This window comes from Aspergillus luchuensis, chromosome 2, assembly GCF_016861625.1.
Source record: "Aspergillus luchuensis IFO 4308 DNA, chromosome 2, nearly complete sequence".
NCBI classification, from domain to species: domain Eukaryota; kingdom Fungi; phylum Ascomycota; class Eurotiomycetes; order Eurotiales; family Aspergillaceae; genus Aspergillus; species Aspergillus luchuensis.
The window spans coordinates 3,196,115-3,217,821 of record NC_054850.1 but is presented as its reverse complement, the minus strand read 5'-3'; the positions used below and the strand labels follow the sequence as shown (position 1 = coordinate 3,217,821).

The 21,707-nt window shown below is 50.4% G+C and overlaps 7 protein-coding genes and 1 non-coding gene across 8 annotated transcripts; 3 read left to right on the top strand and 5 right to left on the bottom strand.

Moving 5' to 3' along the window:
* Window positions 1-711: 711 nt before the first annotated feature.
* AKAW2_21065S (elongation of very long chain fatty acids protein) lies at window positions 712-2,408 on the bottom strand (the record flags this gene model as incomplete). Its single annotated transcript, XM_041685848.1, has 2 exons — window positions 712-1,551; window positions 1,617-2,408. 2 exons carry the CDS (start codon window positions 2,406-2,408, stop codon window positions 712-714), a joined length of 1,632 nt encoding a protein of 543 aa, XP_041539891.1.
* A 1,995-nt stretch (window positions 2,409-4,403) lies between these two features.
* On the bottom strand, window positions 4,404-5,351 carry AKAW2_21064S (uncharacterized protein; the record flags this gene model as incomplete). Its single annotated transcript, XM_041685847.1, has 1 exon — window positions 4,404-5,351. One exon carries the CDS (start codon window positions 5,349-5,351, stop codon window positions 4,404-4,406), a length of 948 nt encoding a protein of 315 aa, XP_041539890.1.
* A 1,424-nt stretch (window positions 5,352-6,775) lies between these two features.
* AKAW2_21063A (uncharacterized protein) lies at window positions 6,776-8,072 on the top strand (the record flags this gene model as incomplete). The annotated part of the gene is made up of 2 exons (XM_041685845.1): window positions 6,776-6,877; window positions 6,942-8,072. The coding sequence occupies 2 exons, from the start codon at window positions 6,776-6,778 to the stop codon at window positions 8,070-8,072; spliced, it is 1,233 nt and encodes a 410-aa protein (XP_041539889.1).
* Window positions 8,073-8,309: 237 nt separating this feature from the next.
* On the bottom strand, window positions 8,310-9,098 carry AKAW2_21062S (uncharacterized protein; the record flags this gene model as incomplete). Its single annotated transcript, XM_041685844.1, has 1 exon — window positions 8,310-9,098. One exon carries the CDS (start codon window positions 9,096-9,098, stop codon window positions 8,310-8,312), a length of 789 nt encoding a protein of 262 aa, XP_041539888.1.
* Window positions 9,099-11,255: 2,157 nt separating this feature from the next.
* AKAW2_21061S (pseudouridine synthase PUS7) lies at window positions 11,256-13,525 on the bottom strand (the record flags this gene model as incomplete). Its single annotated transcript, XM_041685843.1, has 2 exons — window positions 11,256-13,254; window positions 13,311-13,525. The coding sequence occupies 2 exons, from the start codon at window positions 13,523-13,525 to the stop codon at window positions 11,256-11,258; spliced, it is 2,214 nt and encodes a 737-aa protein (XP_041539887.1).
* A 579-nt stretch (window positions 13,526-14,104) lies between these two features.
* AKAW2_t20025A lies at window positions 14,105-14,239 on the top strand. Its single transcript has one exon. It is a non-coding gene; the product is annotated as a tRNA-Ala (tRNA).
* Window positions 14,240-15,325: 1,086 nt separating this feature from the next.
* On the top strand, window positions 15,326-16,003 carry AKAW2_21060A (uncharacterized protein; the record flags this gene model as incomplete). The annotated part of the gene is made up of 1 exon (XM_041685842.1): window positions 15,326-16,003. The coding sequence occupies one exon, from the start codon at window positions 15,326-15,328 to the stop codon at window positions 16,001-16,003; it is 678 nt and encodes a 225-aa protein (XP_041539886.1).
* A 407-nt stretch (window positions 16,004-16,410) lies between these two features.
* On the bottom strand, window positions 16,411-17,498 carry AKAW2_21059S (DUF2293 domain-containing protein; the record flags this gene model as incomplete). The annotated part of the gene is made up of 3 exons (XM_041685841.1): window positions 16,411-16,872; window positions 16,943-17,065; window positions 17,253-17,498. The coding sequence occupies 3 exons, from the start codon at window positions 17,496-17,498 to the stop codon at window positions 16,411-16,413; spliced, it is 831 nt and encodes a 276-aa protein (XP_041539885.1).
* Window positions 17,499-21,707: the final 4,209 nt, after the last annotated feature.

Here is a 21,707-nt window from a genome sequence, read left to right as displayed (position 1 = left end):
ATGAACTCGAGATGGAGATGATGACGGGGGAGTGCAGGATTCCAGCCCACAGTAAGAGAGCCCAGCGCGCACATGACCGCGACGCCACCACCAGATCAACTGCATTGTTACGAGATCATAATTTGAGATCTAATCAAGATAATATGATTGCCCAATTCCAAACGATTTCTTTGACTAAATTACAAAAACTTTTCCAATTCCATCCCGACACCTAAACCAACAGCCTCCATGTCCAACGGTGGATGAGGTTTTAAAAAGAAGTATGTACACACACAATAGTAGGGATCTATCACAAGATAAACGGGGAATGATTATGAACAGCAGGGGTAAAACAGGGAAGACAATAATCCAAGAGAAGCTGTCCAAGAGAAGCAAAGTACATTAAGAAACCGTATGAACCGGGCCCGTGGATAGGCTGCTAGCCTGACGGCGACCACTCCAGATACCGTGGGCCATCAGACCGGAACCAACCCGGGCCCGGCGGGGGGAAACCGCGGGTCCTGCCTCTGCAGGATGGTCGATGAATCCCGAGGGAAACCGACCGACGTATCGTACATCCCCGAACCGTCATGATGAAAGGCCGATTTCGCGATTCGGGCCGAGGCGACAGGCTATGTCGCCTTGAGTTGATCTTCGTAAAAAAATAGTTTTATCCTTCTATACTGATTCGAGGCTCCAGAGAAGTCACCCATAACCAGCGCTGCCGAAGACTTAGGCAGAGCGATCCAGAACCTCGTAGGGGTTGGAGTCTTTAGTGTCCACGACAATGGTCGAGCTCTGGAGCTCTTCCTTAGTGGCCTTCTTCGCGCCCTTCTTGCCGCTGACGGTCGAGAAACCCGAGTCGGAGTCAGCATCACTGCTGGCGACACGCGTTTTCTGCTTGGCAGCAGTTGCGCGGGTGCGAATAGGAGAGTTCTCAGCAGGCTTCTGCTGGTTCTTCTGTGCCCGAAGGGCCTGGATCTTGTTCACAGCCTCATCTTCGGTAGCTTCACTGGTCTCTCCGTTGACCTCGACGGCCTTGCGGATCTCGCGGCTCACGCCTCTCAGGGCATCCATTCCGGCTTTCTCAGCGGCGTGCAACTGAGTCGGCTGACGGGGACCGGGCTCCTTGCGGTAGAGGTACGAGCGAACGAAGAACCGGGCAAAGAGGTAGGTCAAAGGCAGAAGGTACATCACGTTGAGCCAGATAGCGAAACCCTGGCCGCTGGTGTCCATACAGGTCACCATCGGTCCGACATGGAGGACGCGCGCACCAGCAGCAGCTTCCGGGACGCCCACATTCTCGGCGATACCTTCCGCACCCGCAGCGCGGAACCCGAGCTTCTTGAGCCATGGCACAAGTCCAGCACCGGCAGTACCAGCCGGCACAGTCGGGGTGTCAACAGGAGAGGCCGGAGCGGTCTGGCCCACAGGAAGAGTGTAGCTGAAGAACAGGTAGGAAGCAGCCATGGTGGAGCCAATGATAAACTGGGTGATTTGCATGGTGGTCAAGGATCTCTTGATCACGGTGGGGACGCGAATGCGCAGCGCAGTCACAGTGTAGTAGGTGTACTGCATGCGACGGTCAGAACATATGAGCAACAAATCAAAAACAACCCGGGAGGGACGTCACATACCATCAAAGCATGAATTCCAGAGTTGACCAAGGTGAAGATCCAGATAGGAGCTGCGACGTAACGGATACCGGCCCACATGCACATCATGGCACCGGCGTGATGGTAAGTCTGCAGGGTCGAGCTCTTCTTACCCTTGGCCAGGATGATGACGGTATCAAGGACCTCGTAGAACTTGGACAGGTAGAAAATCCAGCCGAGGAAGGCCAGACCCTCATTCCAGAGACGACCAAGATCGGAGGGGTCCGGAACACCGCCTGCAGCCAGGCTGAACTCGGGGTTGCGGAAAGTCCACTGGTCGATGGTAGAGTCGTACGTAGCCGCATTACCGTAACCACGAGGTCCATTGATCTTGCACAGCGTATCGGCAACAGCTGCGACGTAGTTGGGATCATCCCGACTGGGCCACGAGCTGCGGAACGCACGGATCATGCCCGCAAAAGTCCATGCCGAGTAAATGGCCAGGAAAACGTTGTGGAGGATGACGAACAGCTTGAAGAGACGCGTCTGACTGAATCCATAAGGCTTGTAACCCCGGCTCTTGTTGATGCGATTGACGAGGACTACGGTCACAGCGTACACACTCGCAATTGTGATCGGAACGCGCACGTCCAATAGCTGGTTGTAGAGCGTCGGGGGAATGTTGAAGGGCTGGTTCCATGTCGGCTCGGAGATCACAGGGGCGGGAACAGTGGCCGGGAGCTCGCTAGGAGGGAATTTCAAGAGGGACGAAGGAGGCAGGCCGATGCGAATGACGGCCGGGTTCGCCTCGCCGTGGACGGTGAAGTCGTACATGGTCGGGACGCGATTTCGTGCGACTTTGGGACGACCCGACGATAAGGGAGAAGATACGGATGGGAAGATTGAAGGAAGAATCAGGAGGGAAAGAGGATGAGAATTGACCGGCGACTCTTTAAGAAGAAATGGTGGGAACAATTCAGTTAGCCCGAGCCGAAAGAAGAAAATCACCAGGAAAATTTCCAGGCCAAGCAAGTCCACTCGGACAACTGGATACTGGAGGGGAGCGCGCGCAAATCCCGCTGTGAACTGGGGATAAGCAGCAATTGTAAGGCGCGACCAAAACCTTACGCGAGCGTGGAGGAGGGGAGAGGGAGGAGGAGGATAGGCAACGGTTGGTCGAACGAACGGTGATCGCTGGTGACAAGGAGTTAAAGCAAGGCCGATGTGATTAATTCATAATTGAGGTCAGTCAATCTCCGGATTGCAGTTGGACCGTGGATCAATGAGAGTGACGATGATCGCGGCGAGTGGAGCCGCGCAGCGTTTTGTTGGGAATTCGGCCAACCTTCAAGCCTCGGCCCAACAAAGTGGTTACTGGAGAGCTCTGGCATGTCTTGTGAAAGATACTGATAAAGATGATGATGATGATGATGATGGATTGGCATTGGAATTACATGGGGGTTGGGGTTTCTCCCCCTTGAAGGAAGTCATCCTCCATCCTATAGTTACAAGCTGACTGCATTTGTTGGAGATGATATAAGATGATGTGACGCCTCTCTCTACCTTTCGCACTCACATGATGACCGGCCCGGATTCACTGAATATTTCTCCGCCTCGACAAATAAACCGAACAAATCACCCTCCGCAATTGATCTCAACCGCATGAAAACAAAGTAGTACAACATCTCCCATTCAGCTACAGATACTCCTCCATTGCCCCAATCTACTCCCTTTTCTTATCAATCACCTAGTACAACGTACCCAGATAGGAATTGAGTTGCCTTAAAACGGCATGACATCAACCAGCGGAAGTGACAGCCATTCCACGCCATTTAAGGATCTGGTTTTGGTTTTCTCCAACAATTCGATTTCCGGCCTTCCAGAAGCAGCGCAGTGGATCCCGTGACTGCACCATGACTCGTGGTGCTGACTCAGCGACTGACATCACCCAACCATCATTGACTCGACAAATGCGGCCCTCATTGGCTAGAAGGACAAGTAGATACTGGCAGGAACTGTTTGTAGTAGAAACGCAATTGCCTGGCAGGAATTGCCCTAAGCACAACTCTAGGTTTACACGAGAAGCTGCCCAGTTAGACGTTTGTCAGTAGATGAGGATTCTGAGCCTGACAGGTCAGAACGCACATCACTCGTATTTCTCTGTGATGATCATCAAGGTCATGCCATCAAGTCTGGAGTTCATAATCAAGGAGATACATCGACTCATTGGGCATGCGTTCGAATATTAGCAGCTTCTGTGGTCGTAGCTTACGGTTTTCCGTTAACACCGGGATTACAGGGAAGACAGCAGTTCATTAGCGGAGAGTACATGCTCAACTGAGAGGCCGTATTTTTCGGTAGTAATACTAGCAAGTTTCTGGTCTAACTCCCATGTGTTACTCCTCATCGTCCTTCAATATAGGATACAAGCCTAGTACTACTGGATGATGACACAAGCTTGGTATATCACCGACTAGTGTCGGAATAAAAGAAGTGCGATTTCCAAACCGACATTTTGATTCAACTACTCCCTTATGAACGCCTCCACGCGCAATACCCCGTCTGTTAATCCATAATCCATCAAAGTACCAGTTTCCGTATTCCATATACCAAGATGCTTGTATGTACAAAAGCGAGAGTGGGTATGTATGCATGCACGCACGTACGTATCTTCACATAGCAAGACAAGAAAATAGACAAAGCATGGAAAGCGAATGGGTAGCACCTTGGTATATCCATCTTCCAAAACTGAAGTGATACTCGCTCGCTAAATTGAAAACGAGGGGAAAGGTATCAGAAGAAAAAGTTTTATTGAGTGAAAAGGCAGTTTCAACGACGCATAGCCGGCCTTCGCTCATCATCTTCAAATGACGATACAGACGAAACATCATCCATATCTCTAGCATGGGTATACGATCGACGCGATATCTCAGATACTGCGTCGTCGAGTGGATGATCAAAGGGCGATATTGGACGGTCAAGTCTTGCTTCGGGGGAGGGCCAGGCAGCTGGCATGGTGGGCTGGGGACTTCTCTCGGGGTCGTTGTTGTCTCTGTTGGGGACTTCTTCTGCTGCTGCAACTCCTGCTCCTACTCCGGCAGCGGCAGCGGCGGTAGCAGCAGTATGAAAGTTGTGGTTATTCGTACTCGGTGGGCTAAAGTCGCGGGGATGATTGTTGGTAGGGTTGATATGCTCGGGTTCTTGCGGGACAGGGCGACCTGGGATGGGACCTGTGAAGGGGATGTCATGTGAATTTGTGGGCGCAAATTCCCATGTTGCGCCGTTTGCTGCTTGCCGTGGTCGTTGTTGTGGTGGAGGTGATTGTACTTGGCGAGGAACTGCGCCCATGCTGACTGGGGGTTGATTGTTGTTGGTCTGTGGTATGGTGGAACGGTTGCGTTTTTGACGCCTGCGTCTTAGAATGAAGAATATTAGGGCTGCGATGATAGCTGCGCCAACGACTGCAACGGGAACCGCGATAGCGATGGTTTGGTTGTTGCTGCTAGAACTGCCGGAGCTGCTGGTGCTCTTGACAGCGGCAGTGGTGGAGGTACTCGAGGAGGTTGAGGATGAATGGGTTGGAGTTGCGGTGGTAGCGGTGGGTTGTGAGCTTGACTCACTAGTGGTGATCTGAGTCCATTGCTGGGTGGTCGTCCTGGTGGTTTCTCCAGGATAATACTCTGCTGTGGTGGTGTGCTCCGATCCCCATGGGTTCTGCGTGGTGAAATATGACTCCCCGCCAGGGTTGTAGTTAGAGCCTCCGCCTATGCCGGCCATTTTGCCAATGCTCAAATTCTGTTCTCGACTGGTTTTGTCCCGCCTACGTGGTGGTGCAGAACACTGGGGGCTTTATATGTGCGTTGTGCCGGGATACAAAGGAAGGTGGACAGTGGTGATAAATTTTAAGGAATGTAGTGGCCCTACACAAGGGCGATCTTTTATTGAACAAGGTGGGATATGCCGGACTCGACTATAGCAATGATTAAACAATGGAACACCTGAGATTCACGTATGAGCATGGACCTACCACATGGGAGCCCTCAGGCTGATTCTGCAGGCTCTTGTTGAGAGGCTTTCTATACTAATGTACGTCGGTAACACCCAGGCATGCCAGTCACAGAGCAAACAAAGAGCCTATACGCGCCTATGCGTATGTGAATAATGAGAATATACGGGGAGAAATAAAAGAAAAGCACGGATCCTGCCCGGGAAATAAAGATGGGGAAAGAAAACTGCCCAAGCTAACACAAAGGAAGGCTGACATGGCGCAGCAGCTCCTAGTGAAGGACTACTGAGGGTACCAAGTATAGACTCGGACGGAGGGTCGCTCACTGCCAATCAGCAGTGAAGTTGGCGGCACAGCACGAAGCGCTGCCCACCATCAAGGACGACACGCATGCATCTCGCATCCGTTAGTCAACAGAGACGAAACAACGGACAAGCCTCTCCTCCCCGAGGCTCAGTTAGTACGGAGTAACTAATTACGATAGGCGCCGACATTGACAGGTTGTTTAGTCTGGGAGGGGGTTCCATCTAGCGCTGTCGTGGACCGGGACCGTTTATATATCTGCCCTATGAGACAACAAAGACAAGGCGCCTAGCAGGCATCCAAACAATAATTTTCTTTGGCTGCTAGGTGGGATGGTGCTAATAGGGCCGCGAAATTGATAGCCCTGAGAGGGAGTGACTTAGCTCCAATCATCGGCCCGCTAGTCTGATCGACGCATTACTTCGTTGCGTTAAGAGAAATGGAGACGTAGCAGCGTTGCGTGGCCCCGACATGGGGGCCAAAGGATCCTTGACCGTCGCAGACAGCCAGTTATGCTGCGGCCTAAGGAGACCCCAAAGGATGATATGAGATCATCGCATACCCCGGATGACTAGCCGGTATGTTTTTTTTGGGACGAAAATAACTTAATTATGCAGTTGAAGTATGTAAGAAGAGTAAGCAGGAGCAATGCATGACTTGAAGCAGTTCGTAAATCCAGCGAATGGCCATCACATGACCCCGGAAATTGGAGATGGCCGGATCCGGTTAGGCGCGGGGTGGAGTGCGGACCGCCCGCCAAAAAGGGACTAGTGTCACGGCACTGCCTCGCTCTTCTTATCTCTCCGGTCCCGGTCGGATCGGCGTCATTGCAACTACCTAAGTACTCCACTGAAACAACTTATTTGCTGGTCCAACGCCGCTTTTACAGATCATGAGTGGACTCAAGGGGGTAATGAAAGAGGGCTGGCACCCTAAGGGTAAAGATGGGAAGAAGGAAAGTTGGAGGAATGACTTCAAAGGCATAAATCAAGTGGTTAGTGTCTTCCATCCCCTGCTCCAATCGGGCCACTAGCTGATGTGAAATTACCTCATTCTAGGCAGGATGGATGGGGAAGGGGAAGGACAACACCAACGATCGTGAAGAGCATGTTTCGGTACCTCTTTCTTCACTCAAGGACCCAGCATCTTTTGGACCACCGCCGAAGCATATCAAATATCATGGCGCTGCCGCTCTGCCGAATGAGACCACACCGGATCGGAGAGGATTAGGTGCCCCGTTGCCACAAGAACAGATAGATCGTCAAAATGCTCAAATGCAAGAGCAGCAGCAACAAATGCAGATGCAGGAGGAGGCTGCTCAGAAACCAGCACCCCCACCGCTGCCATATCGTGCGAACCGGACGGGTCTGGACACCTCCAACCTTCCGCCGCCCCCAGTCAGACGCATGGGTTCTCCAGCAGATCCCATACCACCCCCCAGTTCCAGACCTAAACCCAATCTTCCGCCGCGACTTCCTTCTCGCAACAATTCGACTTCATCCCCGCACCCGCCTACCCCACCCCCAGCTTACTCTCCCCATTCTCAGACCCCTTCGCATGCCGAAGAATACATAAACCAAGGCGCTGCTTCCCGCCTTTCCCAAGCTGGTGTGTCAGTACCTGCACTTGGAATAGGAAATAATGCCGGTCAATGGGGAAGAGAGAGCAGTTCTCCCGGTTCTGCGTCTCCAGCAATGGCAGGCTCTGTCGGTCAAGCACCGGTGAACGAATTGCAATCCCGTTTCTCGCAATTAAGGACCACATCCTCGAGCTCTCCTGCCCCTCCCCCGCCGCCAGCACGGACTTATACGAATGGCAGCACGGCGCAGTCTGTATCTAGCCCGGAGCCCAGAAGTAGCTCATCTACTGTCAGTGAATTTCGGGAGCGACATAACGACAAGATCCAAGCGGGGAAACAGAAGCTGAATGGGCTGAACGAAAAGTACGGGATTTCCCAGCGAGTCAATAAGTTTTTTGACGACCAGAAGACTCCAAGCACTCAAGCACCTCCGGTGCCGCCTCACCCGAATGCAAATAGTTCGACATCCAGTGTTGACACGGATGCATTGAGTAAAAGAAAGGCTCCGCCGCCACCACCTCCTCCAAAGAAGGCGGGGATGCGTTCAACGCCTGTCGCCGGGTCAGCCCCGACGCCGCCGCCTCTTCCTTTGAACACCAAGCCCCGTTGAGCGGAGGTCCTGACTGATGTGTTAGCAGTCCGCTTGGCTCATCGATGGGTCATGTATCATTAGTATATATATCGTTGCATAGCCATGTCACACTGTATACCTATTATTACTATAACTGTCCCGACGTTATCGGGTAAGGCGTCACAGGGATGGTGCTCAAAGCACAGAGTAGAACCCTGCCAACTACCGATTGCCAGGCTCTACGGATTGAACTCATCTGATCCTACTCAACAATATTCAGAGAAAGCCACCGCCCCCTCTACTAGATCGATCGTCCAAGCACGCAGCCAACCCATCCATCTCCTGAAAAAGCACACCCCGATCATCACATTTCCGAGCGGTATCAAAGTCAATCAACGTAGCTTTCCCATCACAGATAAGAAAATTAAATGGATTCGTATCCCCATGACAAACCCCCAGATCATGCAGCCGCCCCAATACCTCCCTGCAGCTCTTAACATCCTGAATTCCAGCATGCCGTGCATCTCTTATATATTCAATCAGAAACCCAATCACGCGTCCACTCTCCGTTACGTGACCAAGGAACCCAGGCCCGACATCATGACCCGATATCCACTGATACGCCGTAGTTTCATTCCCAATGTACTGGATCTCCCAGGGGAACCGCGCGAACTTGGCGACGACAACAACATTATCATACTGTGGACATTTGACTTTATAAATTCCCGTTCGTAATTTCCCCTCCATCGAAAGATCCAAGTAGTCGATACGAGTCTCATGCCAGGTGTTCTGGACCCCCGGGAACTGGGTTAATTTGATAGATGTAAAGCACGGTTGATTATCGTCTGCGTCTCGGGAAATCAAGCCTTCGTTCCAATCCCCAGGGGGGAAATCGGGTAGAATGGAGACTAGAGACGGACCTAAACACATCTCCTCTGTGCTGTAGATACCGGGTTCAACGGTGATATACTTGATGGATTGGCCGTTGACCAAGAGGCGGAAGGAGCTTTGGTCATTCACGTCCACTTCGGCTTGGAGGAGTTCGATTCGCTGTTGATTGGCCATGTTGGAAAAGGGAGGATATGAGTATTAGGCTATGGTGTTGTAGTTTTTTTTCTTGGGGGGGTGTGGCAGTGAAGCAAAAGTGACTATGGTTGGCTTTATCATTAGATAGGCGGTTGTATGAGGGGGCCAATTCGATCGATGTACGGTGCTCGGACCTTTGTGGCGTGGTTACATCGACTTGTTGAATCACTAGTTGGGCGCTTATATACATCGCTACCCATTGGAAGCAGGGTGTCTGCTTTATTTTGTAATTCTGAATCTTCATCTGTAAGGGGGGTATCAGTTTCAGTTTGGGCTGGCTAAAGTATTAATCACGCATGTGAACAACGATTTGCCCCATATTTGGAAGTCGACGCTCAATAGAAGTTTGATAAATCTCGTTTCTCCAGCTACTACAATCAAGACTTTGTTTATTCCTGTTCTAACTAGATAAAAAGAGGGCCTGAACAAAGCAGTCTAGATGTATGATTCTGCTGTTCTACGTCTGAAGAGCCCTAGTCAACTAGTTTACTGTGCTCCTGTATTGTAACTAGGGCTTTATGCGTGTATTGGGATAATATCTTGAATCAATAGAGCTTGATACAACGGACTCGAGGAAATATCCTCAGAATAGCATTTGTCCGCGTCGGTTTCATAGTAGTAGTCGACGAGAATAGTATGATATAGATACTAGTGTAATGTTCGGCGATTAGGTCAAAATGCACCGAATGGAAGTGAATGAACAACACATATACAGGAACAAAGATTAGTTAAATTCAGCTCAAGACACAGAGCAATGGATAGCGTGATTATCGCCACATGGCAATTCCTCGAGAATAAAACCTCCTACCTCAGCAAAAATGTACTCGAGATGCACATTCGGCGGGTTTTTCCCAGAGGAAGCGCCATCTCCTCCACCATAGTATCTATATAATGAATACTTTCGGTCATATTAAATCTCCTCCTTCATCTTGTTACTGATGTTTCGTGTCAAGATGAACCGCCCATATGATATAATTGTATATGGTGCCACCGGCTACGTGGGTTCATTGGTGGTGCAGTACCTGTGGACTCGCGGTCCACCAACCCTTCGATAGGCGGTTGCCGGACGCAATGAGCAGAAGCTGAAGCTCACAACCCTTGTCGACTCCTTGGATCGATATCAAATGCCCTGCAAGCTGTCTAATATCCTGGTGACCACCAATAGCGATGAGGACTTGAAACACATGGCCTCCCAAACACGTCTTATGCTCAATACAGTCGGAGTATGTACCTGGCTATATCGTACCGACTTGATGGAGGATTCTAGATGCATTGCCGATTCAGACTCTGGCATCGAACGCACACCGTACAGTCTTCCAGCTTGGTGCAACGCAGCTTTTGTGCGTGACACTGGTCGCAGGCAACGCGGCGCACAGACGGATTCAGGATGACTCCTACATGAGTTGTGGGGGGCAGGGTGGACATGATGTCAAGTAGGGAAAGATAGGGCATGGGGTAAGTAGCGGATAAGTATTCTATATTCAATTGCTGAGATTTCAACGGTCTATAAGATGGAAACTTGTCATGATAGGGGTGAAATAGAGGAAGGAAGCAGGATCAATCATCCAAACCCTGCTTAGTCTGACCAGGATGTTTGACTAGGTAGATGTGGCCCTTGTGGCACAGCTAAACACTCTTAAGTGACTGTCGGCGGACGCTGGACTCGCTCATTGATACATTGTTATGTCGTTCGTCAGTTTGATCGTCCGTCATTCTGAAAGAAGCATACCTTGCAAAAACTGAGCGGAAACTATTTCTATAAAAACAAAGATAGATATGCCGTTCGATGATGCTATCTCTTAAGTCTAGCCCTCATCTCACCTCACGTCAGCCTGAGGCATAAGCACTGGCTGCTTCCCCTCCCCAATGCTAATTATGTTGGTTGAGGGTATATTTACCCCTGCTCCTCTTCACTATCATTATTCACGTTTGCTGTCCATAGAGAATTACTCTAGGTATGAGGGCATAATCACTCAGTATGCAGACTGGACCCTGTCTGGTGGATTATACTACTTGGACCTACTGCAACAGATATTGACTAAATGGGCCTATCACGTAGCGTTCATTTATGTTGCAAGTCAATCTATACCCAGAGTATGTACAAAAAATAGCTTATACTATATATACATCCATCATCTATCGACCCTTGCCAAAATCGGGCTGGTAGGCCTTGACCTTACCCTTGGACAGCTCCCTCAAAGCCATGGTGGCATACTGGCTCGAACCAAGCTGGAACTTGAGCACAATGGCAAGCTTCTCCTGCGCATTGGAGGACGGTGTCGCTTCACCAGAGGCTTCAGTCTCAGTCTTCTTGCCTTGGAGCTTCTCCAAGTCAGTCTGAACGAACTGCTCATCATCCTGGCTATACACGTGCACATCGAAGGAGAAGTCGGGTCCGGGACGGTTGAGCAGCTTGCGGTAGCTACCGGTAAGACTGACCTCCCTCCACTTGCGACGCATGTCGAAGGGATCGAGACCGCCACCCTGGGCACTGCCCATGAACTGTTTGTAGAAGTCCGTCATCTTGTTGGCCGGGTAGAGAACATCGTAGCCGGGCTGGGTCAAAACGACATCGAAGATGCTGTACTTGCCGCTGGCTGCCTCCTCGGCCGTCAAGGCGCGCGCACGGGTGATTCCCTCAGAGACGTAGGCGCTGTCTCCCGCCTGCGGGGTGATGATGACTTCGCCATCGGCGTCAACCTCGCCCGCAGCGGCAGCTGCTCCGGCATCGTCCTTGTCGCTGTGCTCATGCACCAGTACGAGATCACCCTCGACAACCTTGTCGCCGTACAAGCGCCAGCGCTCACCGGCGGCAAAGTTCCACACCAAGGACTGGTAGGCGTGGACATACATCAATCGCAGATTACGTGGGATGGCTTGGAGAGCACCAAGGTAGTCGTTCTGGGCACGGCTAAGTTGACGCATGACGGTGGATTCCGCAGCGAATTTCCGAGGAAGCTTCTCCAGAGCCTTGTTGGCGTTTCCGGTTGTTTCGAAGATGTGGATTGCTTCTGCGCGGGCCTTGTCATCAGAGCTGACCATGGCAGTCGAGTTCTCGCCCTCCTGAGCGGCAGCCAGAGCATGAGGGCTGTACTGGAGGATAGCGTCGCAGGCGCCCTTGAAGTCGCCCTGGAGCATCTTGACGCCGACTGTGTCTGTGCGTGTAGCGAAGGTTCCGAAACGTTGCAGACCGAAGTAGTTGAAGTAGCCACGCTCGCGGAGATTCCGTAGTGCGGTGCCCACGACGTCCTTTGCCTTCGCAATGGCAGCCTCGCGGTCGCTGAAGTCAACACCCGGAATATCGCACTCACGGAGACTGATGACGAATTCGTTGCCATTCAGATCTCCCAGATCAAGGCCATGTTTGCAATGCTCGAAGTCTCCAAGAGCAGCATTGCGGAGCGTAGGATTGATCTTAGCGAGGCGCTCAGCATGTAAACGGTGCGCACAGGCTCTCTGAACAGTAACACCGCGGCGGTCCTTTGTTCCGGCGAATTGGAAGTTCTTCGTGTTGATCTTCAGCTGCCGCGAGATGAACGAGAGGACTTCCATGGTATCCTTGTTCTCCTTGTACAGAGTGAAGTGCAGGTAGGGACCACCCAGCTCATCCCAATTGACCGGTACACGGGGGCGTGCATTGTTACGTCCACCCTGCGCACTGCGGTTGTTCCGGTTTGGCGCAGCAGAAATAACCATCATTCCTTCGCCATCGGTTTGAGACTCGAGTTGCGATTTGAAGATGCGACGGATGGCCTGGTGCATCTTAATGCGCAGGTCGCGGTCATCGACAACAAGAGTGGGAATCTTGGGCAGGTCGCTCGGCTTCGATTTGGGATTGAGGACGGCACGCTTGTTCAGCGATACAATCTTCTTGGTGGATTCTTCGCCGAACAGGGATTCGAGGAGGGTCATGTCTTCCTCGGGGATCTGGAATTCGGGCGTGTTCTCTGCGCTTGGCGCAGCATCCTTCTCTGCAGAGTCCTCTGGCTTCTCCTGCTGGTCGTTCTCTGCGGGTTTGGGCGTGGGAGTTTCCGCGGGCTTAGCCTTCTCCTGTTCTGCTTCCGGGGTGGGGATATTGTGTAGATGCAGGACTTCGCCGGACGGTACGATCTCGTTGACAAGGAAGTCGGTATATCTAGTAGGAGAGGTCGGTAAGCGCCTGTATATTAACAGAGTTTGGACTGTAATTACCTCTTCTTCAGGATGCCATAGAATCCTTCATTGTCGCCACTGACAAACTCGGTGATTCCAACCTCGAGTTCTCTCGCCTCCTCCGCGGAGAGTTTGGCGGCGTCCGATGGCGCAATTGCCTCGTTGGAGGAAGGAAGGGCAGCATCATCGGTGATAGGAGTGTTATCAGTCTTGAGCCGCTTGCGCGGCGACTCAACAATATCGGCACCTTCCATAGTAACGGTGGCAGTGATGTCAAATTGTAGTAGTTGCAGCACCTAAAGTCATGAGCGGCTCCAGTCTGGAAAAGTTACCGTCACGTTTTTGCTGCTCCGCATTGGGCTAAAGTGGGGCTAGCCCTAGTGTGGTCGAATGAGGAAGTCTGTTTACATGATCTGAACTATACTACTGACATACCTTCATTCAATATCCTTCAACAATTGTAGCAGATGTACCAAAGTTGTATGCATGAATATCGTCGGAGTTCTCCTCTGCTTGACCCATATTCATATGTAGCTATGCACGTATATATTGTACTAATTGCTCCAGCCTCTGTCTTTGTCTCTCGCATTGATTGGAGGCACGCAGACAGAACTTTTCGGTTCCCAGATCTGCCATGAGATTAGCCTTTCGTCACCCATATTTTGGTCAGATATCAGATGTCGAGATGTGATAGGTCTCCTACAGTACATCCATATCGAAGAAGACATGCAGCCATGCAGATACCCAAGGGATGTGCTTTTGAGTATACCTCTGAACAATACACATGAGCATATTTATGATTCTTTTAATTCTGCCGCAGATCCACACAAGTGGCCCTTGTGGCGCAATCGGTAGCGCGTAAGACTTGCAAGTACCCCCTACCACGCCTTAAATAAAAACTCCCTACTAACTGTCTGTGAAGCTACTCTGAGATCTTAAGGCTGTGGGTTCGATCCCCACCAGGGGCTTTCAATTTTTTTTAGGCATCCGGGTGCTGTAGTGGGGATCATTGTGTATACTCTGAAGAAATTCTGACCAGAGAAGGCCTGGTCTGATTCATAAGAGAAAAGTACGTGGGTGAATCCTGTAGTTTTTGACTCAATCACAATGGATGATTAGAGATACGGAGCATGAGCACTGAACTGAGGAGATATCTTAGGATATTCGGCGGCATGGTTCCATTCAGGCATCTCTCTAGGTTTCTCTATATCAGGTACTACATAAAGGGTTCTTGTAGGTTATAGAGATCTTCTCTGTAGGTCTGGTTTACACTTCTGCTTCTGCGGTTTAACCTGCAAGGATGTGGGTTGTGAAGATCCGGCTCTTATGCCTCTTTGTATGATGATACAACATGATAAGCATAGCTCCTTTGGGTATACGCAGTATATCAGTGGAAAGACAGAGTGTGTCACTCAGCTATATAGGCCGACACATGCGCACTAGAATAAGTCTCTACTACTACATACCACAGACTACCTACGTCTCTTGTCATGCGAGTATTGTCAGACCTCAAACCGATACTCCTGTGGTTTATTCAGAAACAAAGTTACAACGTAAGTGTTAGTGCATGCTACCTAGAACCTCAATATGGCCACCATGACATGGAGCCTTAGCATTACAGCTCTACCCCGAAATCAAGGAAAAAGATGTTCTAGGCTCATTCACTGTTAGCAGCAGGTGTATTATCAAGTTACCATCTACGGCAAATCCCGACCAAGCTCGACAAGACGTATGATTTTTACGTACAGAAGACCACAACAAGATCCATTATTGGCCTACCAGCCTAGTATAGTATCCATTAGGCACATCAGGCTCATGTGCAGCCTTCTACATGCAATCCAGGCTTCCCAGTGAGAGGAGCCCTATCCTGGAGAATCCCGCAACAACTACAGGAACTCATCTCCAGTTTCCATTCCCACCGTAAGCCCTAACCTACTCTTCTCCCCATAAAACCCCCCTATAAAACGCATTCTACCACCACCAAACACCCCACCTCAGGGCCCCATACCCTCCTCCCCTGCTCAGCAGGCCCAGGGAAGATAAAACAATCAAACATGGACACCCTCCTCTACCCCACCCTCCTTCACGACCTCCATCCCCACCTCGACATGAGCCAGTGGCCAACCCTCGACCCTCACCTCTACCCCTTCTACCCATCCACCCCCCTCCCTCCCCCACAAACCACCCACGACCCCATCCTCGCCCGGCGCCTCCGCCTCAAAGAATCCGGAATAACCTTCGAATACTACAAGAAACTCTTCTACACACCCCTGGACAACCTCATCCTCATAACCATCGGGTTCTCACTCGAAACTCTCCTCACCAACATGCCCGAATGCGATACTCTCGCCCACACCCCAATCAACAGACACCATCCGCACTGCATCTTCGCCATATTGCGATCCGCGAAGCAGCATCTAGTACACGCTCTCCGGACGGGGAGTTTCGCTAATAAGGCGATTAATCGGACCAAGTATCATGTGCTGTGCAAGGTTGCGGCGAGGGGGGATACCGCGCAGGAGATTTTTGGGAATTTGTTGGAGGATCTGGATGCGGTGTTTCTGGAGTTGGAGGGCGGGGTTAGGAAGGTGCGGTTTTTCCCTTATAGGAGGGATGGCGATGGGGGGAGGTTGGAGATCTTCTTTTATGAGCCCGGGGAGCCGATTGTTGGGTGGAGGTCGAGGGGGTTGAGGGTTTGGGAGGAGGGGGGTAGTGGTTCTGGCTGTGGGTAGTTGGGGGTAGGGGGGAGAGGGTAGAGATAGTAGGGCTAGATGGGATGGGTGTGTTGGAAGGTGGATTGAGAGGGGCAAAAGGTGGTTGTGGAGGACGTTTGTTGTTCTCTTTCTTCCTTCTCTCTTTCTTTCTTATGTTTGATTAACATAATCCAATATTAACTTGAGTGTCTAATCTCTATACTTAATCTAATCATGCATTCTTAGTAGTCATCACGCTGTGCATCAATACCATAAGCCAAAACAGAACGCCGTAGCCGTGGAGGTGTTGCGGCCTCGCACATATGTAATGTTAACCCTGATGCAATCTGTGTACAGTCTCCAACATACCAGATATGAACAGTAATAGGGCATCGCTTTCGTCTGAATGTCGTTGGTTTGGAACCAAATCATTCCCCACACAGGAATTAATCAATCACAATCACTCGATCCCGCATAGTCAGGCAATCCGTTGGCTCTATATTGCCACCTGACCATGCGGTCCTGATAGCCTGGACCATCTCCTTTGACGCTTGACGAGCTTCATCGCGCGTCTTCCCGGCCTTCAGGAGTGCTTCATAGCTGGTATGGGTGTGTCTAATATGAGCCTCTACGGCTAACTTGGCTTTGTCTTGATCCGATAATCTGGATGTCCGGCCCACGCGGCCAGAGCCCTTCAGAAAGGCATGTTCGAGAATAGTGTCCAGTGACTCCTCAGGCATTAAAGGAAACTGGGCGCGTAAGAGCTGACGGGCTTGCGCATAATCTTTCTCATCACGTACTTGAACAGCTTGAGCGCGAGACTGAGCTGTTTCGTCCGCTAATCGGAGGACGGCAGTGTGAACATCGGCCGGAACACGTAGGCCAAGAGTGCTCTTGCCTCTATCATCCTGTGAAAGGGTTAGAAAATGGGTACAAAGACGCTGCTAGTAGTAGAATGATTTGGGTTTGTATCCTCACATAAACCACGTAGACAATTCGGCCAGACTCCTTTGTCAGTTTTCGGCAATTGCGAGTAATGTAGATGTCGCCCTTGGGGACAAATCGGTAGTTTGCAGGGGATGGATCCCGTCTAAAGCAGTTCTGTCCACGGCTCGGGTGTCAGTATGTATTTAGTGATTGGTACCCCGAGTTGGCGCTAGGATATGCAGGCAATGCAAGGATCAAGGCTGGGTGATCGGGATCCCTGCTACAACACCGGGAACACTAATAATTATCAAGGGCAGAAGAGAAGCCCGAACCAGGTCTCTCAGTTTTTGTCATTACTCACCTTTTCTCTTGGCTCGGTCGACAGTGGAAGGAGATTCAGTCTGAATGGTCTCCCTGGTTTACTCCTGCGCTCCGTAAGTTTTGTCTTGCTGCTGCTGACCACGTCGCCGCGATCACGTTTCTTCACGGCGCTGTTTTTGCGAGTCTGGGCCAGGATAGACAGGGGCGATCTCGGGGTGATCTTCCGTTTCCCACGCCGCCTTCTGGCGGCCCCTGAGCGGGAGGCTTTCTTTGGCGTGGGCGACATTATCTCCGATCTTTTTGAGAGGAGAAGGCCATTCAGATAAGAGTCTGAGTAAGGACTAGGCAAGACACGATCCAAATCTGATTCTTATTGTATACTTGGAATCTGACGCTGCACTAAGGCTACTGCTGCTCTGATGGTATAGAATAACGGTGTGAGGCGTGTAGGGGTAGAAACTGGATGGGTGCTTGCAGATGGTAATTCTTATGGGTCGGGATAGTGAAAGGAACGTTCATTCATAGTCAAAGAACGACGGCCCAGCTGTCCTTCTCTTTATGTATAACAACCCATGCGGGCTGAGTTGGTTATGCCTTGTAGCGAATGGTTGTAAATGTTTGTGGTTATGGCTGAAAGAAAGGCTGGATACTGATGCCCAATGGCCAAAGAGTGATTTGACACAGCACAATGGACGGATTGGATGGATGAATGAATCCACTTACTTTCCTCTTCTCGGCGGGCGGTGGATCTTGGCGGGGTTGTGGCTGGTGTGTGGCGCGGTATTCACAGCCTGCAATTTCAGGTATCAAGTATGAGTAGATCCTCAAGTAGTTGCATGTATCATTTCGGGGTCTCCTGGTCTTGGACAAGTGTACTCTATATATTGTATCTAAGAATAAATTCATTAGCTATATAACCCCTTTACTTCACACTATCATGGGAATGGCCGTCTTCTTCTCCTGCAAAAGGCTCTTGTATGGAGGCGAAACATAGTATTCACAGTGTGCCACACTCAGCATGGGCTGAATAAGGCACAAATGTCCTTCAATAAGAGCCTCGGTGACGGTGTACTCCGCATGATGAAGTTACCTGTCGTCACTATCGGTCTATACTGGCAACACTTGTATGAACTATCATCAGCCCTTCTGCTTTATGCATTCGCTGCATACTACTTTACGAAACTTCTGTAGGACCGATCGCACCGACTCTGCAAAGCACCCGCTCCAGGCCCGTATCCCCATGGTAACAATCCTACATGTATACGGCAATATCCGCACAATATTTGCCACTTTCACAGTCGGTGTATGAAGCTGCACATTATGTGCATCTGATCCGCAGATATTGATCGATGATTATGCTCCGCCGGCATTCCAGTCAGGTCATCCGCCCACGGCCCAGATCTTACACATCGTGAAGAGCAAGAAATTGCTATAGATAGATCTATGGTGCAGCTCAGGTATGCAGTCGTCAGGGCCATGTGCACTCAAATCTCACTTTAGCTGCACAAAAGATAAGAACCCCCGGTTGTCAGTCCAGGAATTTCTTGCACGGGGTGAAAGCAAAGCAAAACCTTTTTGTAATTAGAGGAAGGGTGAGCCAAACATCACCCTGGGCAGTACTGCTCCTTACTGATGTCTCCAACCTTAATCCAGCCAAGGTGTGCCTGACGAGCTGCGAGATGGACAGGCTGGCAGGACACTAAGCCGGTGCTGCATCAACCATCATGTCAGGGGCTTCCTCGAAAACTGAAATCATTGATGCTCAATGGAGGGAGAGAGGAGAGACTACTGCGGGTTACACCGCAGGGCGTCTAACTACTGCTGCAGGTCCCGTCGCTCGCGTGCAGCAGCTCTTACTGGTTCAGCCCCGATGGCCTGAGAATGGTGGTTTGCTGACTTGTAAAGGGGGGAGGGACTCCAGACAGCAAGTCATCGTTGGTGGATGCTTGGGGCCTATCGGAAACGGCTTCCATCTCAGTCGGCTGGATTAGCATCGGCAGAGCAGATCAATGCCCCCAGAACATAGAAAAAAAAGATCATAATTAATATTGAATAATAGTAGGGTTAGTTCGGGACGGAGTAAGTATGTAACTGCGAATCAATTCAATCTGGGTTCGGAAGTAGTGGACGGCACTACCCATTGAAGACTGGAGTGTAGTACTTTAGTTTAACCGATCGGGGAGAATTCCGCCCCTACCTCTACCATAGGCTCTCCCCTTTCCAATAGTGCTCGGCCAATGATGTTCGCCAGAGACTAAAGCATTGATCTCTTTTTTTTGTTGCTAAACGAGTTACGGCAGGCATTAGAATCCTCCGTCCAGGAGAACCGATAGATAGTAGAATTGCAGATAGTAGTCAGTACCTACTTAGTAGTCTAGACTCGCGTTGGGTCGCCTCACGTCCCCTCTTTTTTCGTGGCCCAATGAATGAATGAACCACCGGGCGGGTCGCGGTGAATCTCCTTAATCGGGTAATATTACTTTTGGGGACGGAAGCTCACCCTGCCTTTTTGCCCTGCCCAGTATCCATCCTAGCTACCACTTACTCTTACTGGTACTAGTATCCATGAAAGATAGATACCTCCCTCTGGGGCTGAAACATCTGCTCTTCAAGAAACAGACTAGATCAGACAAGTCTGACTCGTTATGTGTGGGAACTGGGAGGAAAAAGACTTGGAATCAATCGAGTCTTAAATCCAACGGTTTCTGGAGACGGACCATTTGGTATTTGCCTACGTTTTCTGTCACCTCGCCTGTCCCGAAGTTTGAAGCATGGATAGCTGCAGCGAGTGCAAATAGCGTCAACATACTAGCTTCCAGACAGCTTAGTTAGGAAAGGGAGTGAGACCAGGGATTATGCCGGAGAAGACACGGAGCTGAATTGAGGAAATTGGAAATGGGTTCAAATGTCGTCATTGGAGTCGGTCCCAGGCCCAGGAGATCGTAATTACGGGGAGCTATTAATATTCCGGGCACACACATACACAGTACTAACACAGTATTAACACAATCTTGCGGGACGTGGGATGAGATCGAGGCTGGAGCTGAAAAGAGGGCCCCAGTGGATTGACTATTAGTGGTTAGTTTTAGTGGTGGTCGTGGCCGGAGTCGGGGGTGGGTGGGAGGATGAAGGACCAGAAACCCCAGGGCGTCCGAGGGTCGTTAGTGTTGGCGGTGGTCGCAAGGCTCAATCTCCCGTTGCCCAATCCGGCCTCGATCGACGCTTTCGTAAGGGAAGGGACGTTGACCTGCTCACATTCAAACCTTGTCCGGGTTGATTCCTACTCCAGTAAGTACAGTATGGAGCAAAATATGGAGTAAGTGTTGACCGGTATGATTCGATCTACATACATCGGTGGTTTAGAGAGCGGTCGAGACGTGCGGCCACAATTCTGGGATCGGGGTGCAACCAGAGCTCTCGATATCTATCACCTGTGACTGTTGACATATCGGTCACCCTCTCCAGCCAAGTGGGAAGTCTATTCGATGGCCACCCGAGGAATAATGAACAAGCCATAAGATACGGGGGAGGGAAACAATCGAAGACGGATGCAGGTCCAGAGCCCGGCGTCAGCACCAGTAAGTAACTTGACCAACCGATCACGCTGGAGACGGTGATAGATGACCCACGGAAATGGACCGCTGTTCCTTGTTCTTGGGACCGCCCGCTGGTGCCTTGGAGCGCGGTTCACTAGTCATGGATTATTATGGATACGTTCGGTGGTATAATCTCGCTCTGAAAGGACCAGTCTCTTCCCGTTCGTCTCCAATTTGTCGACAATTTCAAGATGATGCCGGTGACCTCGTATACGTTTCTCCGGCATGGACGGTTAAGATAATAGGTACAGTACAGTATAGCATAGTTTGATGGGTGGATCACTGCCTATTATTCCTACTAGACTATCTTATACACTACAATCACAAGCGGAGTATACCTTCCCTAGGAATTGATTAAGTCACTACTAGCTGACTATCCCATCCGAGGTACACAGTAACTACTAGAGAGTAGTGTGATAGTTCACTATTCTCGGAAGCAGAACCATTGGAATTTGATAGAACCACCAAAGCATGATTAGTAGTAATCACCTAATGCTCTGTTTCATAAGAGGAAGTAAGAAAATAGAAAAGGTTAGTATTCTAGGTTACCATCCATTCACTTTTTGTACCCATCCGGTGCGTCATGAAGGCTCCCCCTTCGCAGCGGGAAGGTCAAGGTGTCGGTCGTGTGCAGCGGTCCCAGTTCATCTCACCCAAGGCCCGGAGCTCCACCAGCCAAAAGTGGAGGACGATCGGGAGGAAAGGCAGAGTTAGTTGGTTGGTTAATTAGTTAGATGATGATTCGAGAGGGGACTCGATGACCAAGGACTAGATGAATACTAGAATACTATAACAAACACTATAATAATGGCGGGGGATTAAGATGGCAGGATCAAAGACGATAATTTGGAGCAGCCTCATTTGTCACCAGCAATTGAAGGTACCAAGTCCTGGTTGCA